At 40.9% G+C, this 22,928-nt stretch overlaps 1 protein-coding gene across 2 annotated transcripts in view; it reads left to right on the top strand.

The window, feature by feature from the left end:
• Positions 1-22,928, top strand: part of NSMAF (neutral sphingomyelinase activation associated factor) — a 57,490-nt gene that overhangs the window by 833 nt on the left and 33,729 nt on the right. The window contains exons 2-12 of one of the 2 annotated variants that reach the window (XM_019548428.1): positions 9,572-9,663; positions 9,772-9,850; positions 9,941-10,008; positions 10,100-10,136; positions 13,254-13,304; positions 14,840-14,911; positions 15,305-15,352; positions 15,445-15,497; positions 16,547-16,676; positions 17,354-17,425; positions 18,501-18,609. In XM_019548428.1, coding sequence (XP_019403973.1) covers positions 9,572-9,663; positions 9,772-9,850; positions 9,941-10,008; positions 10,100-10,136; positions 13,254-13,304; positions 14,840-14,911; positions 15,305-15,352; positions 15,445-15,497; positions 16,547-16,676; positions 17,354-17,425; positions 18,501-18,609 — 811 coding nt within the window. Of the gene's footprint in view, positions 1-9,571; positions 9,664-9,771; positions 9,851-9,940; positions 10,009-10,099; positions 10,137-12,019; positions 12,051-13,253; positions 13,305-14,839; positions 14,912-15,304; positions 15,353-15,444; positions 15,498-16,546; positions 16,677-17,353; positions 17,426-18,500; positions 18,610-22,928 lie in introns of those variants that run through there. The other variant, XM_019548436.1, reaches the window with a different exon arrangement.

The following is a 22,928-nucleotide window of genomic DNA, read 5'->3' as shown; positions in this document are numbered from 1 at the left end:
AAAAAAAAAAAAAAAAAGGTTGTCCTAGGGGTCTTTGTGGTTGAAAACCATATGTTTAGTTCTCTACCTTTATTCGGAAAGCCTCAGTGAATGGATTATTGTGATGCTACCACTTGACGTCCAATGGAGATATAACACTGCGGCGCACCTGCCTCCTGTCTGAGTAACCGCAGGGCCAGGAGCAGTGGGGATGGGATGGTTGCAGTAGGTCTGGGATGGTGAACTAGTTGAATGTGAGCCCTTTATAAATGCCACTCTGGATGTTTCTAATCCAGAATCGGCTAAAATTCAGTATCTTCCATGTCAGGGGTGTACTTGGTAGCCACGTTGGCCTACAAAAAACTAGAACTCTTGGTTCCAAAATGATGCTTTTTACCATCTTGTACCATCTGTACTTTTACCAGAGCCTGACGAAGGGACTTTGATCCCAGAAGCTTGCAGAAAAGGACAGTTTTCTTGCAGTTCCCCAGCTCGTCTAATAAAGAGTATCATTTTGGAACCAAGAATTCTAGTTTTTTGTCTGACTCCTGATGCCAGTGCTTCTCTGCAGCTGATGGTTGCACAGCCGCTCTTCACACTTGGCTAGAAAAACCATGTGATGATGAGGCAGACTGAATGAGTAATGAACCAGGCCTCATGTGGATAGGGGAAGCCAGGGTAAAACAGTTAAAGCTTTAAGTATGCAATAGATGCACGTATCTGTTGGATTGCTTTACTTTTCTTGAGGGTTCTGGTAGGATTCAGCACTCCTTGGATAATCTTGCGCATTGCCAAAGGGACCAGGGTTTGACTCCTGGGTATGTCAAGGCTGTGGAGGTGAGGTACATAGAGCATAGAAAAAAACCCTTGCTGACTGTGGGGGCAAGGGGCTGGAGGAGGAAAACTTCTTAACCAAAAATTAAGAGTGGGAAAGAGAACAGTTCTGTTCCACCAGCTATGTTATTTTTCTGGTGGGTTTCTTTATTTTTTTTTCCTGTTGTGTTAAATGGAGAACTAGTAAAACGTACTGGTCTTCTGCTACCCTATTTCACAGTCCACTGTTACCTGTAGGTCTGTTACCATCACTGCTAGCAGGGCTCTTAAACCACTGTAAGTAGGTAATGGAGAGGGTTTTATCCCCCTTCATATATTACCTTGCCTTATCCTGAATATAAACTTGTTTCTAATTTGAACAATTAAATGCAATTACACAATCCAAGAAAAATTAATTTATGTTCTCACTGATTTTCCAGTAATCAGTGAATGTGTCATCTTGACTGCTGTAGCTCTATAAATTGAAAGATTGTTTTTCCTTTCTTCATTTTGTGCTTTTGATTAAAAATTATGTATAGTCAATTTCTTTCTTAGTTCCCTCTGGGTGTGGCTTTTTTTAATGTGGGAACAAAGTTATGCAAGACATGGTAAAAAGAGTAAAATTGATTTGGAAGCAGGCATTGTATCTAAAAGTACTCTTAACTGCTTTTTAAGAAACTGATTCTATAACAAGTAGCTATTACCTTATGTACAAGTGCAATGGAAAATGGCTTTTAAACTGTACGAGAATAATTTATCAATCGATTTATCTTTCTTTAGTATCTGATTTCATAAACCTTTCTCTATAGTTTACAAACCTCAGAAAAAATCATAAAAGAATCGTGTGCACACAAGTTGCACAAAAGCCAGACAGCATTGTTTCACTTAAAAAACAAAACAAAAACAAACTTCTCACTTTGTGTGAGGTCTCCTAATAGACTGAAAGCAGAGAGATCCTATTGAAATTGTAAGCATCCATGTTTGTTTCTCTGATCCACAAAAAGCATGAAACAATAAGAGAAGAAAATTGAAGAACGTGCTGTAGTCTTTTGACTTGTTCTATTTTGTACATACTAGAAATATATGCCTTTTGAAGTTTGTAAAGGTTTCTAACAAGCAAGCAATGCTTCCTGTTAACTAATTTCAGTTACAAAATTTACCAGTGTGCAAATTTATAATTTACAAGTATGGCAAGTGTTTGTCTTTTCTGTTAGATCATTGTTTCAATTACAAATTAAGTTCTGTAGCCCATTGGCCGTGAACACAGATGGGGGCAAATTTAGCTCCTTGTTCTGGCATTAGATACAAGGATCTTTTATAAATGGAATTCTTTTGGCTCACGTCTTGCATGCTATTGTGCTTCCTGTTCAGGAGACTTATCTGTTTCTGCATTAGCGTTCTGTTTTGTGTATAATATATTGGCAGCATAAAAGCTTGCAGACGGATTCTGAAAATAATCATTCTACTTTTCTTCTAAACTGATAACCTTCTTTCGTCGTCATATTGCAAAATATAAACAGAAGTGTAGGGGCAGCTATTGTTCGGATGTCAGTAATGAGTTGCACTTCTTATTTAAAGATGCTTTAATCACATTTTAGAGATCGTTACTTTAAACTGTTTTAGGTTGCAGGAATAATTTGCTGATTCTAGACTTTGCTGAAGATTTTTGCTTCTGCAAGTTGTTCTGCATAGCCCCTTAATTTCATTCAGGCTGCATAAGTGCACAAATTCATCCATGCAAAACAGTTTTCAGAGATGAAGCTTAAAACTGCCTATGTGGGAAATACTAAGTAACATCACACTTCCTCCAATAAATGTACACCATGGAAGAAAGCACTGAGTAGACATAGAGCTTTTATTTTGTTTTCTTTAATGAAGAACTCTGTAGCTGTCTTCTCTCACTACAAATAGGTTGATTTGGCAGAAACGGGTCCTGGAGTGGAGGTTGTAGGACATGTTCAAGTACCTATTAATTGAAGATATCTCAGGAGTATCTCTGAATAGTGTGGTAGAAATGGGTTCTCATTGGGGCATTGACACTGTCCTCATTTTATCTGATTCTCGTTAAGTGTGGTGCTTCAAAACGCAAAGTATAGCTAATACTAGGATTTGGCATTTATTTGGAATGGGTTTTTTTGTTTACTTATTATCGCAAAGTTGTTTTAAAAAAATCCTTCACAGCAGGATGCCCATACTAGGCACAAAATAAACTTTTGAATTATTATTCAGTTATGCCAGTTAATATAGTTGTAATGTAGTACTCCTTGTTCCGTGAAAGAATCTCTTGGAAATCTCACAGTATGGCAACTGTCTCTTGTTTTACTTGGCAGTTTCAATCTGTGCGCAAAATTGTCTGCATGATGCTGTGAAGGGCTGCTCATCACAAGGCTTTTTATTTGTACTGTACAAGTCAGTTTGGCCTAATGGACTAGACACTGGACTTGGACTTGGGAAAATATGGATGCTAGAGCTGGCTCTGCCACTGGTACATTTGGTGATTTGGACAAGATCTTTCGGGTATCTCAGTTTGCTCATGTTAGATGACAGTAATTAAACTGATTGTCTTTGAGATCTATGGATGAAAATGGCTATATAAGAAGTATTTATGAGGTGTAAAAGTCTTATAAACAGCACATAACATGGTGTAAGGTCAGGCTTCGTATGCATTTCCCAGCTACTAGAAGTGCCCTGTAGTATTTTCGTGTACATCTTGGATATGTGTCCTGGATTTTACCACCTTTCTTTCTAGTGGTGGTGGTATAAATGATTGCTGAAAACTAAGGGCACTCTTATATGTGCTGCAAGGGGTGCGGCAGGGGCAGTGCTTTTATTAGAGTGGCTTCAAGAGTTAGCTGCTCTAATTAAAGTGCCACCATGTCTTCTGTATCAGCATCCCTGCACTTAAAAATGGCAGCAGGGTGCTTGAACTAAAACTCACTGAAAGAGCTTTTGTTCAAGCACCCCTGCTGCCATTTTTATGCACAAGGGCACTGATGCCGTGGTGTAGCAGCCTCCTGCATCTCATGCAACTGCCACACTCCAGTTGACTTGATTAATAGAATCTGCTCCAACATGCTGGAATTCCAGCATGTCAGAGCAGCCTTGGCGCTCACGTATAGGCATCCTGAAAGTTTAAATATGCATTCATAGGAAGTCTTAGCCAAAAGCCTGTGTTATCTCTCTGCTTTTCTGGGGTTGATGACTTCTGATGCTCATGACTATGGGCTTAAGCACTTTTCTGTAACTGTTCTTTGGACTGAGGTGTTATTTCCTGGAAAAGGAGTGCTTCCACTTAAGTCTATGGCAGACATTACACTTAAGATGCGACTTGTGGCAAGCTGCTGTGCCTCAGTTTCTCTTCTAGCTTGCTCTCTGTGTGGTCAGTCTAGGTTTTAAGACCTTTGGACAGAGGCCACCTGTCTTGCAATTGATGTTGGTACAGCTGATGGCACAATGAGGCTCAGATCTTAGTTGGGACTTCTAGGTCCTATTTTAATAGAATAGGAAGGGACTTCGTGTTTGCCTGTTTTGTTTTTTTTTACCTGGGATGAGCCAAATATCAGGCTTGCTTCACTAAAAGGAAAAAAATCCTATGACCCCAGGTGACTTCCTGCCCTTTCGGCGCAGGGGGCTGGACTCAATGATCCTCCAAGGTCCCTTCTAGCCCTAATGTCCATGAAATCTATGAAATCTATAACCTGTTAATTGTGCCTTAACTAGTAACCCAGTCACATGTTCAGGCAATTAATAGAGCCACAGAATGTGGAAGCAGCCACACAATTATTCAGCAAAATGAGTCTAATAATGTTGTGGCTGGCTTCCATTGTGTCTTAATTTGAAGCTGCATGCATAGATAGCTTCCCCAGCCCCAGGACCACATTGGAGTCTCCACCAGCCATGGTGTGGTCCCGAGGCTAGGACCAAAAATAGGCTCATTGTCTGCCTTGGCTGCCAGAATTTCACTGGAGCCAGTTCAAGACTCTGAAATGGTTCCAGGGTTGGGACCAACAATCAGCTGATTGTTGGTCCCAGCCGTAGCTTTCAACTTGGCAGTGCGGAGAGATCAAGATTTGGTGCTCCTCATGTACTGGCAAGTAGTAATGGCACAATTTGGATCTGATCCCCAATCCCAAACTTGCACTTTCTGCCTTGCACATGTGGCATGGCAGCAGGTGCTATTGTTGGGATTGGGGAACAGCTCTCATCACATCAGTAAATAAACATAGCAACCTTAGTTGACTCTTTCTTTTTCTAGCATTGAGGAGTTGGTTAAGCTACCTCACTGCAAGCGAGTCATTGTGTAGTATAGTATTTCAGTTCTTTCTGTTTTGGAAATAGGCTAATTAGTTTAACTTTAATATCAGTTGAATTCCTCACTCTCGCCTTTTTCATTTTTTTAAATATATTGATATAACTGTGCCTCCTGTTTTAAGGTATCCTCCCACACCTCCCACAAGAAATATTTAATTTAAGATTAGCTCAGTAACTTGTATAGTTTCCCAAGTTCCCTTGGTTGATGCTGATTGCCATCACTTTGTGGAAAACATTATATATGCATGTACCCCCTTTGCTGCAATCTGCCCATTGCAAAGATTTTATTGGACTGAACTGTCATATTGTGTTTTGACTGTTTTGCTTTTACCAACAGCTGTAGTGCACATGGACAAAAGCTAGGTATTGCCTGTTGTAATCCATTTTGTTGTGTTTGCTTATTTTGACTGCTGTAACTCCAGAACTGGAAGGATAGTTAAGTCCTGATCTAGGAAAAGAATACACTGAGTCTGCAGTTTGTTCACATCTCTGGTAGTATTAAAATGGCATACTGAAAAGTATTCTCTTGTGGATGCAGCTTTAAACTGAAGTTCTTTGATCTTATTCTACCCAAATAGAAGCCAAATTTTAAGATCTTAGGTGTGTGGTGATTCCAGTTATCTTTCTCTCTGAATAAAAGCAGTTATTAGATTTTAAATGCAGAGTGTTTTTTTTAAAAGTGTTCACCTTCTGTACTTAAGGCTTGGTAGTCCAAAAGCACTGAGTACATCGGGGTGGCAGACATTTTGCATTTTACTAGCTGCCTACATGGAATTTAAGCTCTGGAAATCTGGCCTCACTTGTGTAGTTCAGGGGGCCAAGACAGACCTACTGTTTGAAATATTTGACATGCCTTTGAAGTGCTTCAGACTGTGTGTGCAGGCATGTACAGCCAAAACAGAACTTCAAAAATGGCCAAGAGTATCAAAAAAATGATCCTCAGAAAATGAGGAACATCATTGAAGCTCTTCCTGAAATGCTCTGAATGCTCCAGGGGGTTGGTCTTCTGGGGCCAGGGGACTGGAGTGAATGTTTCTTTGCATGCCTCGTAGCTTCCAGAGGTTCCCAAGCACAGCTTGGTGGACAAGAGTACTCCTGGCTGTCTCACCTGCTCCCTACTTTTCCTAGGGTCTGGGTCTGTGGGAGGGGAAGAGAAATGAAGAACTGTAGGATGCCAGAAGACTGAGCAACCACCTATAACCACAGTGGCCAAACTGCGGCTCATCAGCACGGTACTTGCAGCTCTCTGGAAATTGGCTGAAGCCCTGCCCACTTCTACCCAAGGCGACTCCAGCCTTGGCGACAGCGCAGCCCAGCACCTCCTGCTGCTCCAGCTTTCCCTGTGGGGAGCACGCCCTGATCCTGCCCTCCTCCCTCCCTGTGGGAAAAACCAGAGTGGCTCAGAGGTGCAGGGTAGGAGGGTGATCACCTCTACTCTGGGTCACTCAGCAGCCACCTCCCTTCCCCTGTTCTCTGGCTCCCAGGGTCAGTAACTCTGATCACCCCTGGCCTATAACAAGTGTTCTGGTGGGGTGGAGGGGAACTGGGGGCAGGGGGAGGGGTGCAATTAATCTGTATGGCACTGAATTTGGAGTGCTCAAAATTGGAGTGGAATTGGTGCGATTCAAATGCATTCCTGTCCATGGCCTCAGCAAGCTTTTCCTTTTGTTTTTTGCTTTGAAGTATATTGCTTCCAAAATGTCTTGCATTTTTCTTGCTGTTTTCTTCCTTTCAGTTCCATATGCAAAATAAAATGCTAAATGAAGTATGTATTACTGAAGTTGTATTGTCTCATATCAAGCATTCTTGAGCAGCAAAATTGAACGGTGACCCTTTAGTTTGTGGATGTAACTATTAAAAAAACTTTGTTTATAGGGAGGCAGCATAACTGTCAAGTGTTTCCGGTCATATACTTGTACCAAAGGGTCTAAATTAAAGGACACTTAGGGCCTTTAAAGAACATTGGAGTCAATGGAGAGATTTTTATTGACTTAAATAGACCTTGGATCAGGCCAATAGGATTATAGCCACACTATGATTATTATGACACACTATGATTATGTAATTAATGGCTATTTTCCAGGAGTCCAGTGCACAGGATGTTCTCTTAATGAGTACTTCGGTATATTGTTTTCTCTTCGGGTTTTTTTTCCCATATGTTGTCCGCTGGTGTAGAGTAAATAAAACTTGGATGCAAACTCATCCAGCCCAATGGGGCAAATGAGTTGCATGGGGCCAGTCCATGGGCTAGTTCTGTGCCATGGAGTAGCGTCATTTGGCCTGGAATGGGGCTGGAAATTTGATAGTATTAATTGTCACAACTTCTGTAGTTTTTGCAGAAGCCACACCTCCTACCACCAGCATCAATTGTTGCAGCTCCACAAATGGCAATTAACATTGCTATAGCTCATCTAGGTGGCAAACTTCCAGTTCTTTGGGAAGCTTCACAGGCCTCCATGGGCCAGATTGAGCCCAGAGACTATCTTTGACCTCCTCTCCAGTATTCAAACCTTTCTCTCTTAGATAGGATACCGGTTCTCAATCATGAGGCACCCCAATATAAACTCAAGCCACCCCTTAGAATATGCTAGCTTTTAATTTTCACTCCTTTTTTGGCTATAGAAAATAGTGCATTTTTCTGTTGCAAAAAAAAACATGGGAAAGACCACAACTCTGGATTTCTATTTGAAATCTCTGGGCACATCCACACATGCAGTAATGTGCCCTTGCAGCAGCTCGGGTAGCAGCAGCACAAACTTGTACTGAGGATTTGTGCCTCAGCATACGTGTCTGAACAAACACTTTAGTGTGGGGCAAATTGTGCCACTGGGGGCAAACTGACTCTGCCCAGCTCCTCCTGGACCTTCAGATGGGGGAGCTAGAGACTGGGGCCAGCACCTATGCTGGCCCCAGCACTGTAGAGAACTTCCCTGGCGAGTAGCTCAGGGCTACTCACCCTCGGGGGCTTCTGATGCCTGGCCAGTTGGGGCTAGTGTCCCCAGATACCTTGTGCCAGCTGAACTGTTGAAGCAGCCCTAATCTAGAGTGGCCCCTGCACCTTCTACCCACTGCAGCAGTCTGGCAGTAGGAGCTGTTGCCTGGCTGTGACCTGTTGCTACCTGCGACAGCATCTGCCACCTTGGACCTGTGGTCCCATGGGGATGCACGCCTGCTGGACCTGTGTAGGGTTTGTGGGAGTGATGCTTGTGCAGGGGTTTGGGGTGGTGTGGTATGGTATAAGTGGGTGGGGGCCTTTGTGGGTGGGGCTTGAGGGTGGATTGTGGGGGAGTTTGCATTTGGAGAGGAACTGTAGGGGAGGCTAGAACAGCACTGCCCCATCCTAAGTAGCCAGACATCTAGGGAATTTGAAAGTCATAGATTTAACTACTGAATTTTTAAGCACCTCCAGAACTAGGCAACTGCAGAGAAGGTGTCCTAGATCTCAGTTTTGAACTTAGGCATGTTAGGTCACTTAATCCTTTAGGACCTGGCCCCAGTTGTGAAAATATTGGTTTAAGCAAATTGCCCAGCATCCCAAAGGAACAGAGAAGTAAGAGTAGGATCCAGTTTTTAGTGAAACATTCAACTGCGTTAGTCACAAAATAATCCTCTCTCTTCCGTCTCCCCACCCCCTTTGTTAACGGGATGCTTTCTAGCTTTTGCCACAGATGAAACCGACTTCACCGTACAATCTGGAATGATCCGTACATCAACTCCAGCCTGAACTGAATAAGGCTGGGGCCTTGTGCATATGCGTTATCATCACACACTACTGTTTCTACAGAAGGCCCAGTTAAGGTTTTATAAACAACGCAACAATCAAAACGATCTGGCCCTGGTCTTGCAGGCCTTCCACTTTGACTATAGCCTTCTCCTGTCCTGTTCAATCTCCTTTTATTTTGTCACATCTTCACCTAGCCCTTCCAGATCAGTGTTTGTTATCTTGCCATTGTTGCCTTGGTCTACCTCAAGGTCTGATACCTTCTGCCTCAGTTTCCAAAATTTGTCTTGTATGCCTTCTCTGCATAGCCAATATGGTTGTAAATTCTTCCATCAGGAGAAAATGAGGAGTCCTTATATATATTTTTCTTACGTAGGAATGTTGTACTTTTAATCATGTTCCATGAAGTGGCAAATGTTATTAGTCTCATACCATTACTATTTTGTTTCATCATGCAGACTCTCTGCATTTGTTGTACTTTGCCAGGCATCTTTTGTGTGGGGTATGAGGCCAACAACCTCAACTCCTGAAAAAAACTAATAGAAGATGTAGGATAGAAAACTTATTTTTTCTTCATGTCAGGTGTAAATACAACACTTTTAGATATTTTCAAGTGAGAGAAGCTGCAGCACATTTTTAATGCTTTTAATTGTGCCCATTTGACAGTGTAGTTCAATTAAAAATAGCACAGACTGTTCTCTTTTATGAAGAAAGCTTCTTATATATTTTCTTAACTTTTTTTTCATTTATAGGTTTTCCTTACTGCTCCTTAATCTGGAAGAATATTACTTTGAACAGCATACAGCTAATCATATAAACAAAGGCTGTAGAGGTGAAAGGTAGAAAACCCATCTACTTGTATTTATTTAAAAATTCATTAAAATCATTTTGCCATTATACTGTATAATGATTTGGCATTATCATCATGATTTTCTTTTCATTTCTAGGCAAATAAGAGGTTCACTAAAAATCTGTTCCAAGTCGGTTATTTTTGAACCTGATGACAATATCCACCCTATTATTAAAGTAAGTTGTATGGTCTTATAACCTGGTAGTATCTTGGTTTCCTTTTAAAATGCATTTTAAAATGAACTGTATTTCTATAATTTGTTACAGATACCACTGAGAGACTGTCTTAGTATAGAAGCACCAGAAGACAATGAAGCAAATAAGCATTTTGCAAGGTTTGTGAATTTTAAGAAGTTCAGATGCATACATTTTTTGGTTTTAGTAAGTTGAATTCTGCTTTTCAAATATACTGTATTTATGTTTTAGGGAGATATCTGGAGGGATTTCTATCACATCAAATCAGGTAAGACATCCCCAGTTTTTTTTGGCAAATAAGAATTTTTTTCTGTTCAGTATTTACTAAAATCAGTATTAGACACAGTTAGTTAAGGGGGGATATTCACCATTATTGTTATTAAAGTATCTTGGAAACAAGAACAGCCATAAAACACCTGCAACCTTATATGAAACACAAATTTAGTATTTCAAGAAACCTACCTGAAAAGATCATAGTTTGCCGTGCTGAGTCTGCATCACAAGTTTTTATTGGGAAATTTCATAATAAAGACAATATTTTCAGAAGTAACTTGAGAAAGGAAGAATAATGCTTTTCTTAAGTGTTTTTTGTCTATGAGACTTACTAATTTTGGTCTTGCTACGTCTTATAGTTTTTCAACACTTCATTATCATAGGGATTTAACATGTTAGTTTTGCAAAAAGTCCTGCCATTGAGGTAAATGGGAAGACTGTCTAAACATTGGGCTCTAGTGCATGTTCAGCACTAATCAGTAGATGATTTTAAAAATAGTACAAATAATATTTTGACAGGAGTGTCTTAATTACGGTTAATATCTATAAACTATAGATACAGTAGCTTTAATTAAAAATACAGTTGATTTTGAAATTTTTAAAAGCAACTCTTTTAGGAAAAATGGGAACACTTTCCTTGAAGTCCTTTGTGACCAGGGTGAATCACCTTTTTTTTTTCACCTGATTTAGTTAACATCTTATGGTCATTTTCTGGTGGATTTCTAAGTGGTAAATATTTTAGTAAAAGAAGCAGAAGTTTATTTTGTGCTGAAATAAGTGTATGCTTCACTTTTACTTGCAACTGTAAAATATATAGATGTATATAAATAAAAAAATAGCACCTTGCTTACCCTGGAAAAGTCTTAGAGGTTATGCTGATATTTTTACCCAGTGTAACTACAATAATGAAAACAGAAGAGGCAATGAGCAGTGGCAGTTGCTTTTCTCCTTTCCTGGATTGGACTGGGAGGCAGCGAGGCACAGCCCCCAGCCCATTCTCCAAGCTCTTCTCCCATCCAGGACTGATCCAGGAGGAGAGGGGAGCAGCAAGGCAAAGCCTCCTGTCTGGAGCAACCACTTCACTATTCTGCTCCTGGTCTTATGGAGCAGAGCAGAGGGAGCAGCAGGGCAACCCCTGCCCTCTTCTCATCCTGGGGACTGGTGTGGAAAGCAGGCAGAGGCTGCAATGCTCTTTGCAATCTGCTGCCAGGTGCTGGGAGCCAAACGGAGGGAGCCAAGCCCCTGCCTGCTTCTCACACTGGGAATGCTGGTGTGAGAAGTAGGTGGTCAATGGGAGAAGGGTAGCAGCTGCCTTGGTTCCTTCTCCAGCCTCAGGTGACCCCAGTCTTGGAATGGGAGTTTTTACCTCTGTTCTCTAGGAGGTGTTAAGCTGTGGGAAAGTATACAGAAAGTTTGTCTTGGGAGAATAAATCTCCTTGTTCCAGTGTTGTTTTTCTTCTGGAGTGGCCACTTGTTGCTTTGTGAGAAAAAACTTGAACAGCTGCTTGTGTGGAGATGGAGATTCTTTGGTAGCAACTGAACATCTGTAAATAACCTTCATACAAAGGCATTTTTTTACTGATGCCCATGAATTGCATCTGCGTTGTAATAAGTAGTACTTACAATTATGCTGTTGGAGGGGTTCTTAGGGGTCATCCAGTCCAGCCCCTGCACAGATGTAGGATGTGCTACTTCTCTACTGTCCTTGATAAGACACCAAACAGTCATGAATTTGCAGTGCCACAAAATGTGGCGAGGGGGAGCGTACAGGCATTCTAGCTCCAAAAAGGCCTGCTCTTCAGCCAAGGGGTGATAGTGGGCTGCTTCTTTGTTCTCTCCTCCCAGGAGTACCCAATTATCAAGAGCCTTCCTTTCCAGGAAAGGGGGCAGACCTGTCAGTGAATATCTGGTAGGAGAGAGCTGCTTTCTTTGTCCCATCACCCCTGGTAGTACTGCCAGAGCTCCAGTTTTTGCCAGAGCTCTTGCAATGGTGGGGGGAATTTCCTAACCCTAACCCCATCCCTTCACCCTTTTGCTTGCCTGCTGTGCTCTTTGGCTGAACAGGCAGGGGGAATAGGTAAGGGAAGGGAAGTTGTGCCATGCTTTGAGCAGTTCCTCAGCTCCCTGGTGCTGGTCAAAGGATGGGGAGTGGGGAGAGCCATGAAGCTGTTTGAACAGTGCTGGAGAGAGCCAAGACTACTCAAGCATCTGCAGCAGTCTGCTCCTTTCAGAGCTACCTGACAGCTTGCACCCGGGTGTGGGATATCTAAACTGTTCATTCTCTCTCTTTTCCTTGGAGGTGGGAGGGAGAGTTGAAGTCTTGAGGGATACCCATCTCCCTACCTATAACTGAACAGGCATTACATGTATGCTGGAAAACAGCAAAGTTGTTTAAAAAAAGTTTGTGTGGAATCATTCTTTTTTCTCCTACAAATTGCTTGAACACCTGTAATATGTTCACTTTTTTTGTGCCAGGAAAAAAGGGGTTTTTTCCAGCACAAATCATGGCCTTGAAAACTTCTATTGAAGGAGATTCTATAACTTCCCTGGGCATCTTGTTCTATTGTCTAACGGTTCTTACTGTGGGAGTTAAAGTGAAATCGAATGGAATAAATAATGCATATAATTTCAGACATTTACCTACTATGTAGGCTTAAAAATTGTATATCAGCCACTAAAAGTGTTTTAGCTTTTGCTTGGTTTAAAATCAGTTTGATTTAAAGACTTAGAGTAGATATGAGTTCTAATACTTTTAAGACATAACTTTTAAATTAAGAAGCATAACTTTTAAATTAAGAAGCATAACTTTTAAATTAAGAAGAACTTAACCTATAGATAGGTTTATACATATCCAGTTCTAGGTTTCTTGTAGTATCGAGTAGTGGCTACATTCTAGAATGGGATAGGTCTCTTTTTGGATGTGATGAAGCATTTCTCATATTCCTGTCCTCCAGCCACTGTAATTCCTTCTTCCAACTTCCAAATTCATGAATTCCACTGCATTCCTCTGCTGCCCCCCTCCTTGCATCCTTGAACACACATACTTGCATTCTTTATCTACATATTGCACCAAATGATAATTCACAAATCAAATTATATTATCTTTTTTTAGGTTCATCTCATTAAAGAACGAAACATTATTGCACCGTACAAAACTGAAAGAGTAAGTGAACCCTTTCTTATGGTTTTTTGCCAATTCAAGAACAAAAGTACCGTTCATAAAAATCCTTGTAAGAATCAGATTATTTAATTATTGTGTTGAAGAATATGGGAGTAAAATCAAAACACTTAGAATAATTTTTCCATTTTATCTGATGGACATTAAGATTTTTGAGGTAACTTTGTCAAAAGTCTTAGTCTTCCATGACCTGATACTGAAGCAAACTTCAGGAGTATTTATACATTTATAGGCTTCTCAATCAGTGGTTCAAACCAGAACAAGTGAAGAGAAATGAAAGAGAAAATAACAAGCTTTTTTGTATTTCCTTTGGAAGAATAGGGCATAGGTTCAAACACCAAAAAATTGCATTCTTATTTAAAGTTGCTAGTAAAAAGCAAACTGGTACAAGAATTTAAGTTGCACAGTGTTCTGTCTTCTCTTTTGTAAGAGGAAAATTGAGTGACACAGCCCACAAATTCATGTTCCTATAATGAACAGCAGTACACCTTGTAAATGCCCTCTGAGGTATCTGTACTTTGAAATCACTCATCCAATCTCCCTTTTAAAATCTGTGTAGTAGTTCTGAATTATGTTTCCATGTGTTTGGGAAAACGGTCTTTGTCATTGTTGCCTATAAATCCACCACCCTATACATAGCTATAAAAGGCCCCCTGATTTCTCAGAGGTATTCATAGTAATACAATGGGACAGTCCTGAAATCTGCCACAGGGGACCTCTAGTTACATATGTGCTAGAACTTATTTTTTCTCAAATCTCTTTTTCTTATTCCCCAATCCAAATTCTTTGAGATGTCTTGCTTTCTCTTTACATTATTGGTTTACTTATTAGATTTCTGTAAACTGTGACTATTACATTGAGCTGAAAATCATCTGGTTTTGTGCAGTTATTTTTCCCTGAGTTTGCAGAGGTTAACTTTTCAGTACCCATATTCCATTGTTCAAAACCTATTTTACTCTTCATATCTTTTGCATTTTTTATTAAAAAGCACGTGCATGTGTATACTCACTTGATGTAATACTATTCAGTCCTAAAGACAAGTTAGTTCAAATTAAACCTCTATTTCTAGGGTGTTGAACAAGGAAGTAAAATGTCTGAAGGAAAAAAGAACTATACTGCAGTTAATCTGTATGCTTTTATCCTTTAAGGCAGTTGTTGACTGAAAACCTTTTTCTGCATTGTGCAAAGCTACACTATCCTCTAAAATGGGTCCTGCCACTTTTTAAAAAAACATTTGCTATGTTAGATGCATAAGTACTTGAGACTTTGCTTCTAATGCTATTTTTTGAAAATGTCTTTTCAAATGTTTGTTAAATACTGAATAACTTGCAAAATATAATTCAAAGGGAATATTTATTGCAAAGAAAATATACATGTAGTATATTTACAGAGTTTCCCATGAGTGTGAAATTCAAAATATTTCAGGAATGCTGCCAGCTTTAAAAAATATATTGTTGGGGGGGTTGGTTAGCTTTAATTTTAGTGTTCTATCCAGTATTGTTTTCACTTTGTTTTATTAGGGTAAAAATGAATACGTCTTTCAGTTGGATGTTGCTGGGAAGGTGGAGGATGTTATACAGACTCTGCTTCAGGTACACACTTTTTTTAGCTTCAGTTTATAATACAGCAAGAGTCTGTCTTCAAAGCAAATAGATTGAACAGTTTTATATTCAGAAAGCAAATAGGTTGGAGTACCCTAATTCAAAAACCCTAAGCAAATGGCATATTTCTAAAAACTGTTTTGCACTTCCCTTTATAAAAACTTTCATTTCCTGGTAGCAGTTGATTGTAAAGAAACTGTTAACAAAACTTTGAAATGGTTATCTCTATCTTTAGAGTAAATGACTGAATCCTCTCTTTGCATTCTGTCTGCAAGACTGCGGTGTGTCCTTTGTGCTCTTACTTGACTTCTGAATTGTCAGAAAACAGATTTAGTCCTATATGGTATTTGTTTCATCACCCACACTGATTTCTCTCTAAAATAGCTTTACAGGGCCTCTCATCTGGATGAACTGGGAGATCAGGCTGCCATGGTAAACTTTTGACACCTCCTATGAGCATGCTTTTATTGATGTTGATGCAACTGCAATTAGGAACATAAAAAACTTTACCCTTCTTTCATTAGATAACTGCTATATTGCAGTCACGTTTGGCTAGAACATCATTTGATAAAAACAGGTATGTTTTCAATAACTTATTTTTTGTGCTTTTGTACTGCACATTTAGTTCATTTGAGATGCTAGAATTAATTCTAACTTTGAGCAAATGCTTATTAACTACAGCATAAGTACTTTAATATAGAACATTTACTTAGGCTTGCATTGTGGCCCAGAACTGTAGCATGTTATGTTCAGCATGGGCCACATGCAGCTGTGAGGTATTAAATTGAGGCTCCTGGGCTCTTGCCCAGCAGTACATGCTCTCCAGTTGGAGTCTCTGGGCTCTCCCTTCCTCATCCAGCTGCTGTTTTCTGCCCCTGGCCCAGGGGTCTGGGCAGTGAAGTAACATACGGAGCTGGGGGTGAGCCTGGGGCCTGCAATGCAGAAGGAGATACGGGCAAGAGTTGCAGCAGGAAGTGGGGAAGCTTCTCAGGCATGCATTACAGCAGGGGGGAGAGGGTTCATGGGTGTGCTGTGCAGTAGAGGGGAATGGAGTGTTTATGGGTTCAGTAGGTGGGTAGGTTACATGGTGCAGAAGTTAGTGGGGGGCGGGGGGGAGTGTCTGAGTGTGGCCTGGGGGTAGGGTCGGGTGGGCCTGGGTCACCCTGGTGCAGCCCGTGAGGTGTGCAGCCTCTGCTAGTGTGGCTTCTGGGGTATGTGACTCCCAGCCACTTTGAAGTTAGGCAGCCCTGCCATAGAGGACAGTAAGTCCTCCAGTATCCAAGGTAAATCTTACAATTTATACTTCAAAATGTCTTTCTTTTTAATTCACAAGTTGTTTGGCACAAAGGTAAAATTTTTGAAAAATGAAATGGTGTGTGTGTGTGTGGAGCTGCCAGTGCACAGACTTGATAGCTGCATCGGAGTATTGTAGAGAGGTATAAGAATTTTGTGCTCAACAGAAGGAAAAATAACTGTGAGGAAAGAACTTTGTTAAATATTCTCAGGGTACTTTTTTTTTTTAGGTATTCAGTAAGGTGCTCATAAAAATATTTCTAGAGCAGTTTAAAAGACCATTTCAGTTAAGCAGGAACAAAGACTGGTAAACTTATTCCTGCTTTCTTATAGATTTCAGAGCATTTCTGAAACGTTACATATGGAATGTGAAGCAGAAATGGTGACGCCATTAGTGACTAATCCAGGTCATGTGTGTGTCACTGATGCAAACCTGTATTTCCAACCTCTGAATGGGTATCCAGTAAGTAATTAGCTAGGAAATACATGTATGGCTTCTCCATCCTGCTCTCCTATGAAAAATATAACTTATTCCTCATAAGAAAACTCGCTATAAGAACACATGATAAAGAGCCAGGTTAAATCTTCTTGGATGCTGATGAAAAATGTATAGCTGTTTTCCTCAAATTTGCATAGTCTCTTCACATACAGTGTAGAGGACAAGCACTATTGTAAGCTTAGAATGAGATTTATAACAGATCTTGGGTATATTGTGAATGCAGAATGATGAAGTATGTATGATCCACTGCCATCTGGTGTTTTACATTAGAAATGCTATTTCATGTTTGTCCATAAGGTGGTATAACTAGCTAGGAAGCTGACTCTTTCCATATTCTGGCAATTTCCTCAATTTGTCTACCATATCTCTGACTAGTGTCTTTTAGGACAGAGGTTAGAAATAAGCAATGGAGTTGCCACTTAACTTGCCCTTAAGATCAAACAGCTGGCAATAGCAAAATAGTTATTATTAAAGTAACTATTTCTTTAGTGGCAGAGGAATGAGAATGATGTATGCAAATGATATCAGATGTTATATCTCTCCAATAGAGAAAAACCTTCATAATTCTAAAATCGATTAGTGTAGTACTACCTATGTAGCACTAATGGCCTTGGCACTTTTTCTAAATTTTTATCCTACAGAAACCTGTGGTGCAAATAACATTGCACAATGTCCGTCGCATCTATAAAAGACGTCATGGTCTAATGCCAGTGGTAAGCTGGAGCTTTTTATTTCTAGTTATATGCATTGCTAATACCAGTCAGACTTTCTCTGAAATTGCAGGTGTTAGTTGATAGGGCGGAAAGGGGAAGGTATTTTAGAAGTACAGGCCTGCATTTCTTTTTGCCACTTAGAATGTCTTTATTCTCATTGTGTTGACAAAGTAGAAATCAAAAGCAGAGAGAGACTGCAGACTATCTACCTGTAGGATAAAGGGGACCTCTTTCATGGCTACATTGATTATTTCAGTTTGGTGTAATTGAAAACTAAGCCAGGTGTTAAGGCTGGTAAAAAGTTGCTTAACATTTTTTATTTAATGTGTGAATTGCGATCAAAACTTAATCGTATTCCCATGTTCTTTTAATCTGTAGTGCAGTTCTGCAGTGAAGTAAGGCCGACTTCTTCCATTTATCATAATGTCTCTTTGGGACTACACAGTGTATTCACTGGCTTCAGAAAGCTGAAATACGTGGTCAGCTTATTAAACATTGGCATCCCTAATGACTTTTCAAACAATATATTCTTTTGTATTGTAACTATATCAGTAAATGTCAGCTGAAAGGTGCCATACAACTTCAGTGAACAGGGAAGAAATTGCATTGTGTGATGTGATACGACTATGAGGAATGGGAAAGAAGTGGTACAAAGTTTAGCCATGGAGTCCTAGTTGCATTCTTTCACAGTTCTGTTTTTAACATGATATAAATGGAAAGTCTACTTTTAACAAAACTAGGGGGGAAAGGATGGCTGAGTGGGGTGTTTGGTTTTTTTTTTTGGTTTTTGTGGGGGGTGGTTTTTTTTTGTTTTTTCCCAGCTACATGCCTGATGGATCCAAGGGGCTTATTTTGGTTCTGTCCTATAGGATAAATTTTATATCGAGTCCTTAAACTGACTTCAATCTCTTGTGTGGGCAGGGGAGGAATATTTATAAATAGCAAAATACTTGGACAAAACTGCTGCCAAATTCAATGGGAACAGCTATAACCTAAGATCAGTAACTGAAATCAGTCACTAATGTGCTATTGTTGAATTTTAGACTTTAATCTTTTTCTTTCTTGAATTTCTAAGGGACTAGAAGTATTTTGCACAGAAAATGACCTCTGTTCTGACATCTACTTAAAATTCTACAACCCTCAAGATCGAGATGAGCTGTATTTCTATATTGCAACGTATTTAGGTGTGCACTGTTTTTGGTTTTTTTAAATGTTCTCCTTTCTCAGGGAAAGGCTACGGGATGGGGAGGAACAGCTTAGATTCTGTTTTGATGTGTGGGAGAAAGTAGAAAAATTAAATAGTTGTGACCTGACATGTCTAAAAATATATTCTGGGTTGGAGGAGGCAAAGTCTGAAATGAATGTTACAGTGCTGCCTGTAGCTACTTTGTGATATTCTTCTATTATTAGAACTATATATGAAAGCTCAGATAATAGTGCTTTAGTGAAAGTATGGAGGGTTTTTTTTCTGGTTAATGAACTTGCTACTAACTCTTCAAGGTGAGAAGCGCTTAATGGACTTTGCTTTCATAGCATGGGATAACATACAGCTGAGCTGACCTTTATTTATTGGAGGTGTTTTAGTTGAAGTTATAGAAACTCACTCCTCATGTCTAGTAAATCCTGTCCATGTTCATTCTTGGGGATGCCATGATGACAAGTAGCACATACTCTTCAAGTATATATATTTAGACTTGATCAGAAATAGCCAATGCCACAAAAGGGACAACAGTAATGCAACCTGGAGATGTTCTGTCAGCTCAGTCAGTTTTTTTCCTTGAGAGTTTTCCTTCCATATCCACACTTAGAACTTTTTTGTTTGATTGTGGGATTAGAGCAGTTCAGAATTTCTGGACAGATTAGTCCTTTTGGTAAACGTCCTCCTTCCTGTGTGCTGGTGATGTTCTGTTTTCATCCTTTCCGTTTCTCGTGGTGTCCTTGAAATAAGATGTCATTTATAGTAAAATGAGGCCACATTTTCCAACCGTATGTCAAGTAGGTGTCCTTAGTTGCTCAGCTGTAAAGTGAATTCCTCTCTTAGAAAATAGAGACTTAGACTCTTAAATGTTTTATTAATGCTAAGGTAATTCATGTTCTGTTATTTTCTTACCTTAACAAATGTATAGTCTTTCCTTCCTCTCCATTCAATCAATCCTTGATGTTTTCTGCTACATAGGAAGTGCCATACTGAACTAGACCAATGGCCCATCTGCCCAAAAGCCTGTCTCTGATTATAATAAGATTGGATGCTTTAGAGGGAGAGCATCGAACTGCATGTCCCTGGAGTAATCTATCTCCAATTCGTTACCCTGCCTGGCATTCACCATTATTGGTTAAGAGATACCAGAGGAAAATGTCGAATCATTCTGTTCAACAGCTATTAATAGATCTATCATTTGTCCATTTTCCTAGTCTCTTTTTGACCCTGGCTATGCTATCTGCTTCTACCATCTCTTGCTGCAATGAATTCCATAAGTTAGTTACTCATTGCATAAAAAAGTACTTTCTCTTGTTGGTTTTAAATTGGTCACCTCATTTTTAGGGGTAACCACTATTCTAGTATTCTGGGACTTGCTAAATAATGCTTCCGTCCACGTTGTCCACATCTCCTTGCTGCTCCTGCTGCCTGTCCCATGCCCCCACCCCCCCAGCCTTCTCCTTTCCAAATTGAAGAGTTCTAGCCTTTTTAGTCTCTCCTGGTATGGCAAATCCTCTCCTCCTGTTCATTTTGGTTGTCCTTCAGTGTACCTTTTTTAATTCTTCTACCATCTTTTGGAGATGCAGAGACCAGAACCGCATGCAGTATTCAAGATGTGGGCACACCATAGAATTGTATAATGGCATAATGGTATTCTCCATTTTGTTTTCAGTTCACCTCTTGATGATATCCAACAACTTGCTGGCTTTTTTTGGTCACCCCTGCATGTTTAGCTGATGTAGGTAGTTTTCTAAAAATAATGCCAAGGACTTTCCTGAGTTGTAACAGCTAGTTCAGAACCCAATATTGTGTACATATAGTTCAAGTTATTTTTCCCCATATACATTACCTTGAACTTGTCATAACTGAAGTCCTTCTACCACTTTTGCTCACTCTTAGCTTGGTGAGATCTTTCTGCAGCTCCTTTCCATCACCTTGGGATTTGATTACCTGGAATAATTTGGTATTATCTGCAAACTTGGAGATTTCACTCTGCACCCCCATTTCCATTTCCTTGATGAAAATGTTTAATAAAATTGGGCTCAGCACAGATCCCTTCATGTCCCTCACTTTTAACTGTTCTCATTCTGTAAAGTAACTATTTAGCCCTACACTTTGCTTCCTGCCTTTTAACCAGCTCTCAGTCCACGAAAGAAGCTTCTCTTCAGTCCTGTGGCAATGCAGTTTTTTTAAATGTCTTTGGTGAGGGACCATATTGAAAACTTTTTGAAAATCCAAATATATTATATCAGTATAATAGAACCTAACGAGGGGGCTTTAAACCATGTTTGCCAGGGGTTGGAGACCAAAGTCCTGAAGTAAATGAGGAAGTAGATGACCTGGAGGAAGCACAAGCAGAAGGGGTCAACAGCAGAGGCCTTTTCATTCTTCCTGAGAAAGTAGGGCAACTGGCTAGTTACCTCCAATGTCTGTACTCAAATGCAGGGAGCCTGGGGAGCGAGCAGGAAGAACTGCAAGTCCTCACGCAGTCATGGAACTATGATGCGATGGGTGGAATAGCTTGTATGACTGGAGCACTGTCATGGATGGGTATAAACTGGTCAAGAAGGACAGGCAAGGGAGAAGAGGAGGAGTTTGGCTTTATGTAAAAGCTGTATAATTGGTCAGAGCCTCAGTATGAAACTGGAGATAGGCCTGTTGAAAGTCTCTGGGTTATGGTCGGAGGGAGGAGCAGCAAGGAGGAAGTCATGGTCGGTATCTGATAGACCACCAGACCAGGAGGATGTGGTGGATGAGGATTTCTTTAAACTGCTAGTGGAAGCTTCCAGATCACAGGCCCTGGTTTTCATGGGGGATTTCAGTCAACCTGACATCTTCTGGGAGGGCAATACAGCAATACACAGGCAGTCCAGGAACTTTTTGGAAAGGGTGAGGGCAGCGAGTGTTGGAAAGGCCGGCTGGGGGGCATGCTGTTCTTGACCTACTGCTCACAAACAGGGAAGAATTGGTGGGGAACATAAAAGTGGATGGCAGCTTGGGCAGCAGTGACCACGAGATGATTCGAGTTTAGGATTCTGAGGAAAGGAAGGACAGAGACAGCAGATGCAGGGAACTGATGGGTAGAAAGGCTTAGCTAGTATAGCAGAAGACCAGCTTGGCTTAACAGAGGACCTCTTCAGTGAGCTAAAACACAAAAAGGAAGCTTATAAGAAGTGGAAAGTTGACCAGACAACTAGGGAGGAATATAAGTATTGCTTGGGCATGCAGGGATGAAATCAGGAAGGCCAAAGCATAATTGGAGTTGCAGTTAGCAAGGAACATGAAAGGTAAGAGGTTTTTACAAGTATGTCATTGACAGGAGGAAGATCAGGGAAAGTGTAAGTCCCTCACTGGATGGGGGGAGGCAACCTAGTAGCGTGATGTGGAAAAGGCTGAAGTACTCAATGCCTCTCTCTTTCACCCCAGTCTTCACAGGCAAGGTCAACTCCCAGACTACCACATGGCAGCAGTTTGGGGAGGAGGTGAGCACCTGATGGTGGTGAAAGAACATGTCCATGGGACCAGACATGCACCCAGGGGTACTGAGGGAGTTGGCCAATGTGATTGCCCAAGGGGCGTCCATCCCAACAAGAAGCAAGGGGGGGGGGCAAGAGTGCCCGAAAGCCCCCCTGGCTCACCAAGGGCGTCCGGGAATTCCTGCTTGCCAAAAAGGTGGTGTACACCTAGTGGAAGGGTGGTGCTATCTCCAAAGAGGAGTATACCTCCTCTGCTTGGGCCTGTAGAGGGGCTCTCAGGAAAGCTAAGGCAGACATAGAGCTAGAACTAGCGTCCAAGATCAAGGATAATAAAAAGTCCTTTTTCAAATACATAGGGAGGACGAAGAAGGCACCGGGTAATGTGGGGCCCCTGCAAAGTAGGCTGAGCAATCTGGTGGTTGCACCGGAGGAGAAAGCAGAACTCTTTGACCAATTCTTCACGTCCGTTTGCTTGTGCAGGGACCGGGACTTCCCCGCTATGATGCCAGATGGACTCGAGGGGAACGCCTCCAAACCTCAGGTTGGGGAGGACCGGGTTAGAGAGCTTCTGGAGGGGCTGGACATGTTCAAGTCAGTGGGTCCAGGTGCTCTCCACCCCAGGGTGTTGAGGGAACTAGCTGGGGTTATTGCAGGGCCCTTGGCATGGCTTTACGAGCGCTCGTGGTTCTTGGGCCAGGTGCCAGATGACTGGAAGATAGCTAACATGGTCCCCATCTTCAAAAAAGGGAAGAGAGAGGACCCGGGCAACTATAGGCCCATCAGTCTTACCTCTATCCTTGGGAAATTCTTTGAGAAGATCCTTGAGGAG

Source organism: Crocodylus porosus, unplaced genomic scaffold (genome assembly GCF_001723895.1).
Source record: "Crocodylus porosus isolate Cpor-Errol unplaced genomic scaffold, CroPor_comp1, whole genome shotgun sequence".
Taxonomy (NCBI): Eukaryota; Metazoa; Chordata; order Crocodylia; family Crocodylidae; genus Crocodylus; species Crocodylus porosus.
The sequence above is the reverse complement of the archived record's forward strand: the minus strand, read 5'-3'. Positions and strand labels throughout refer to the sequence as shown.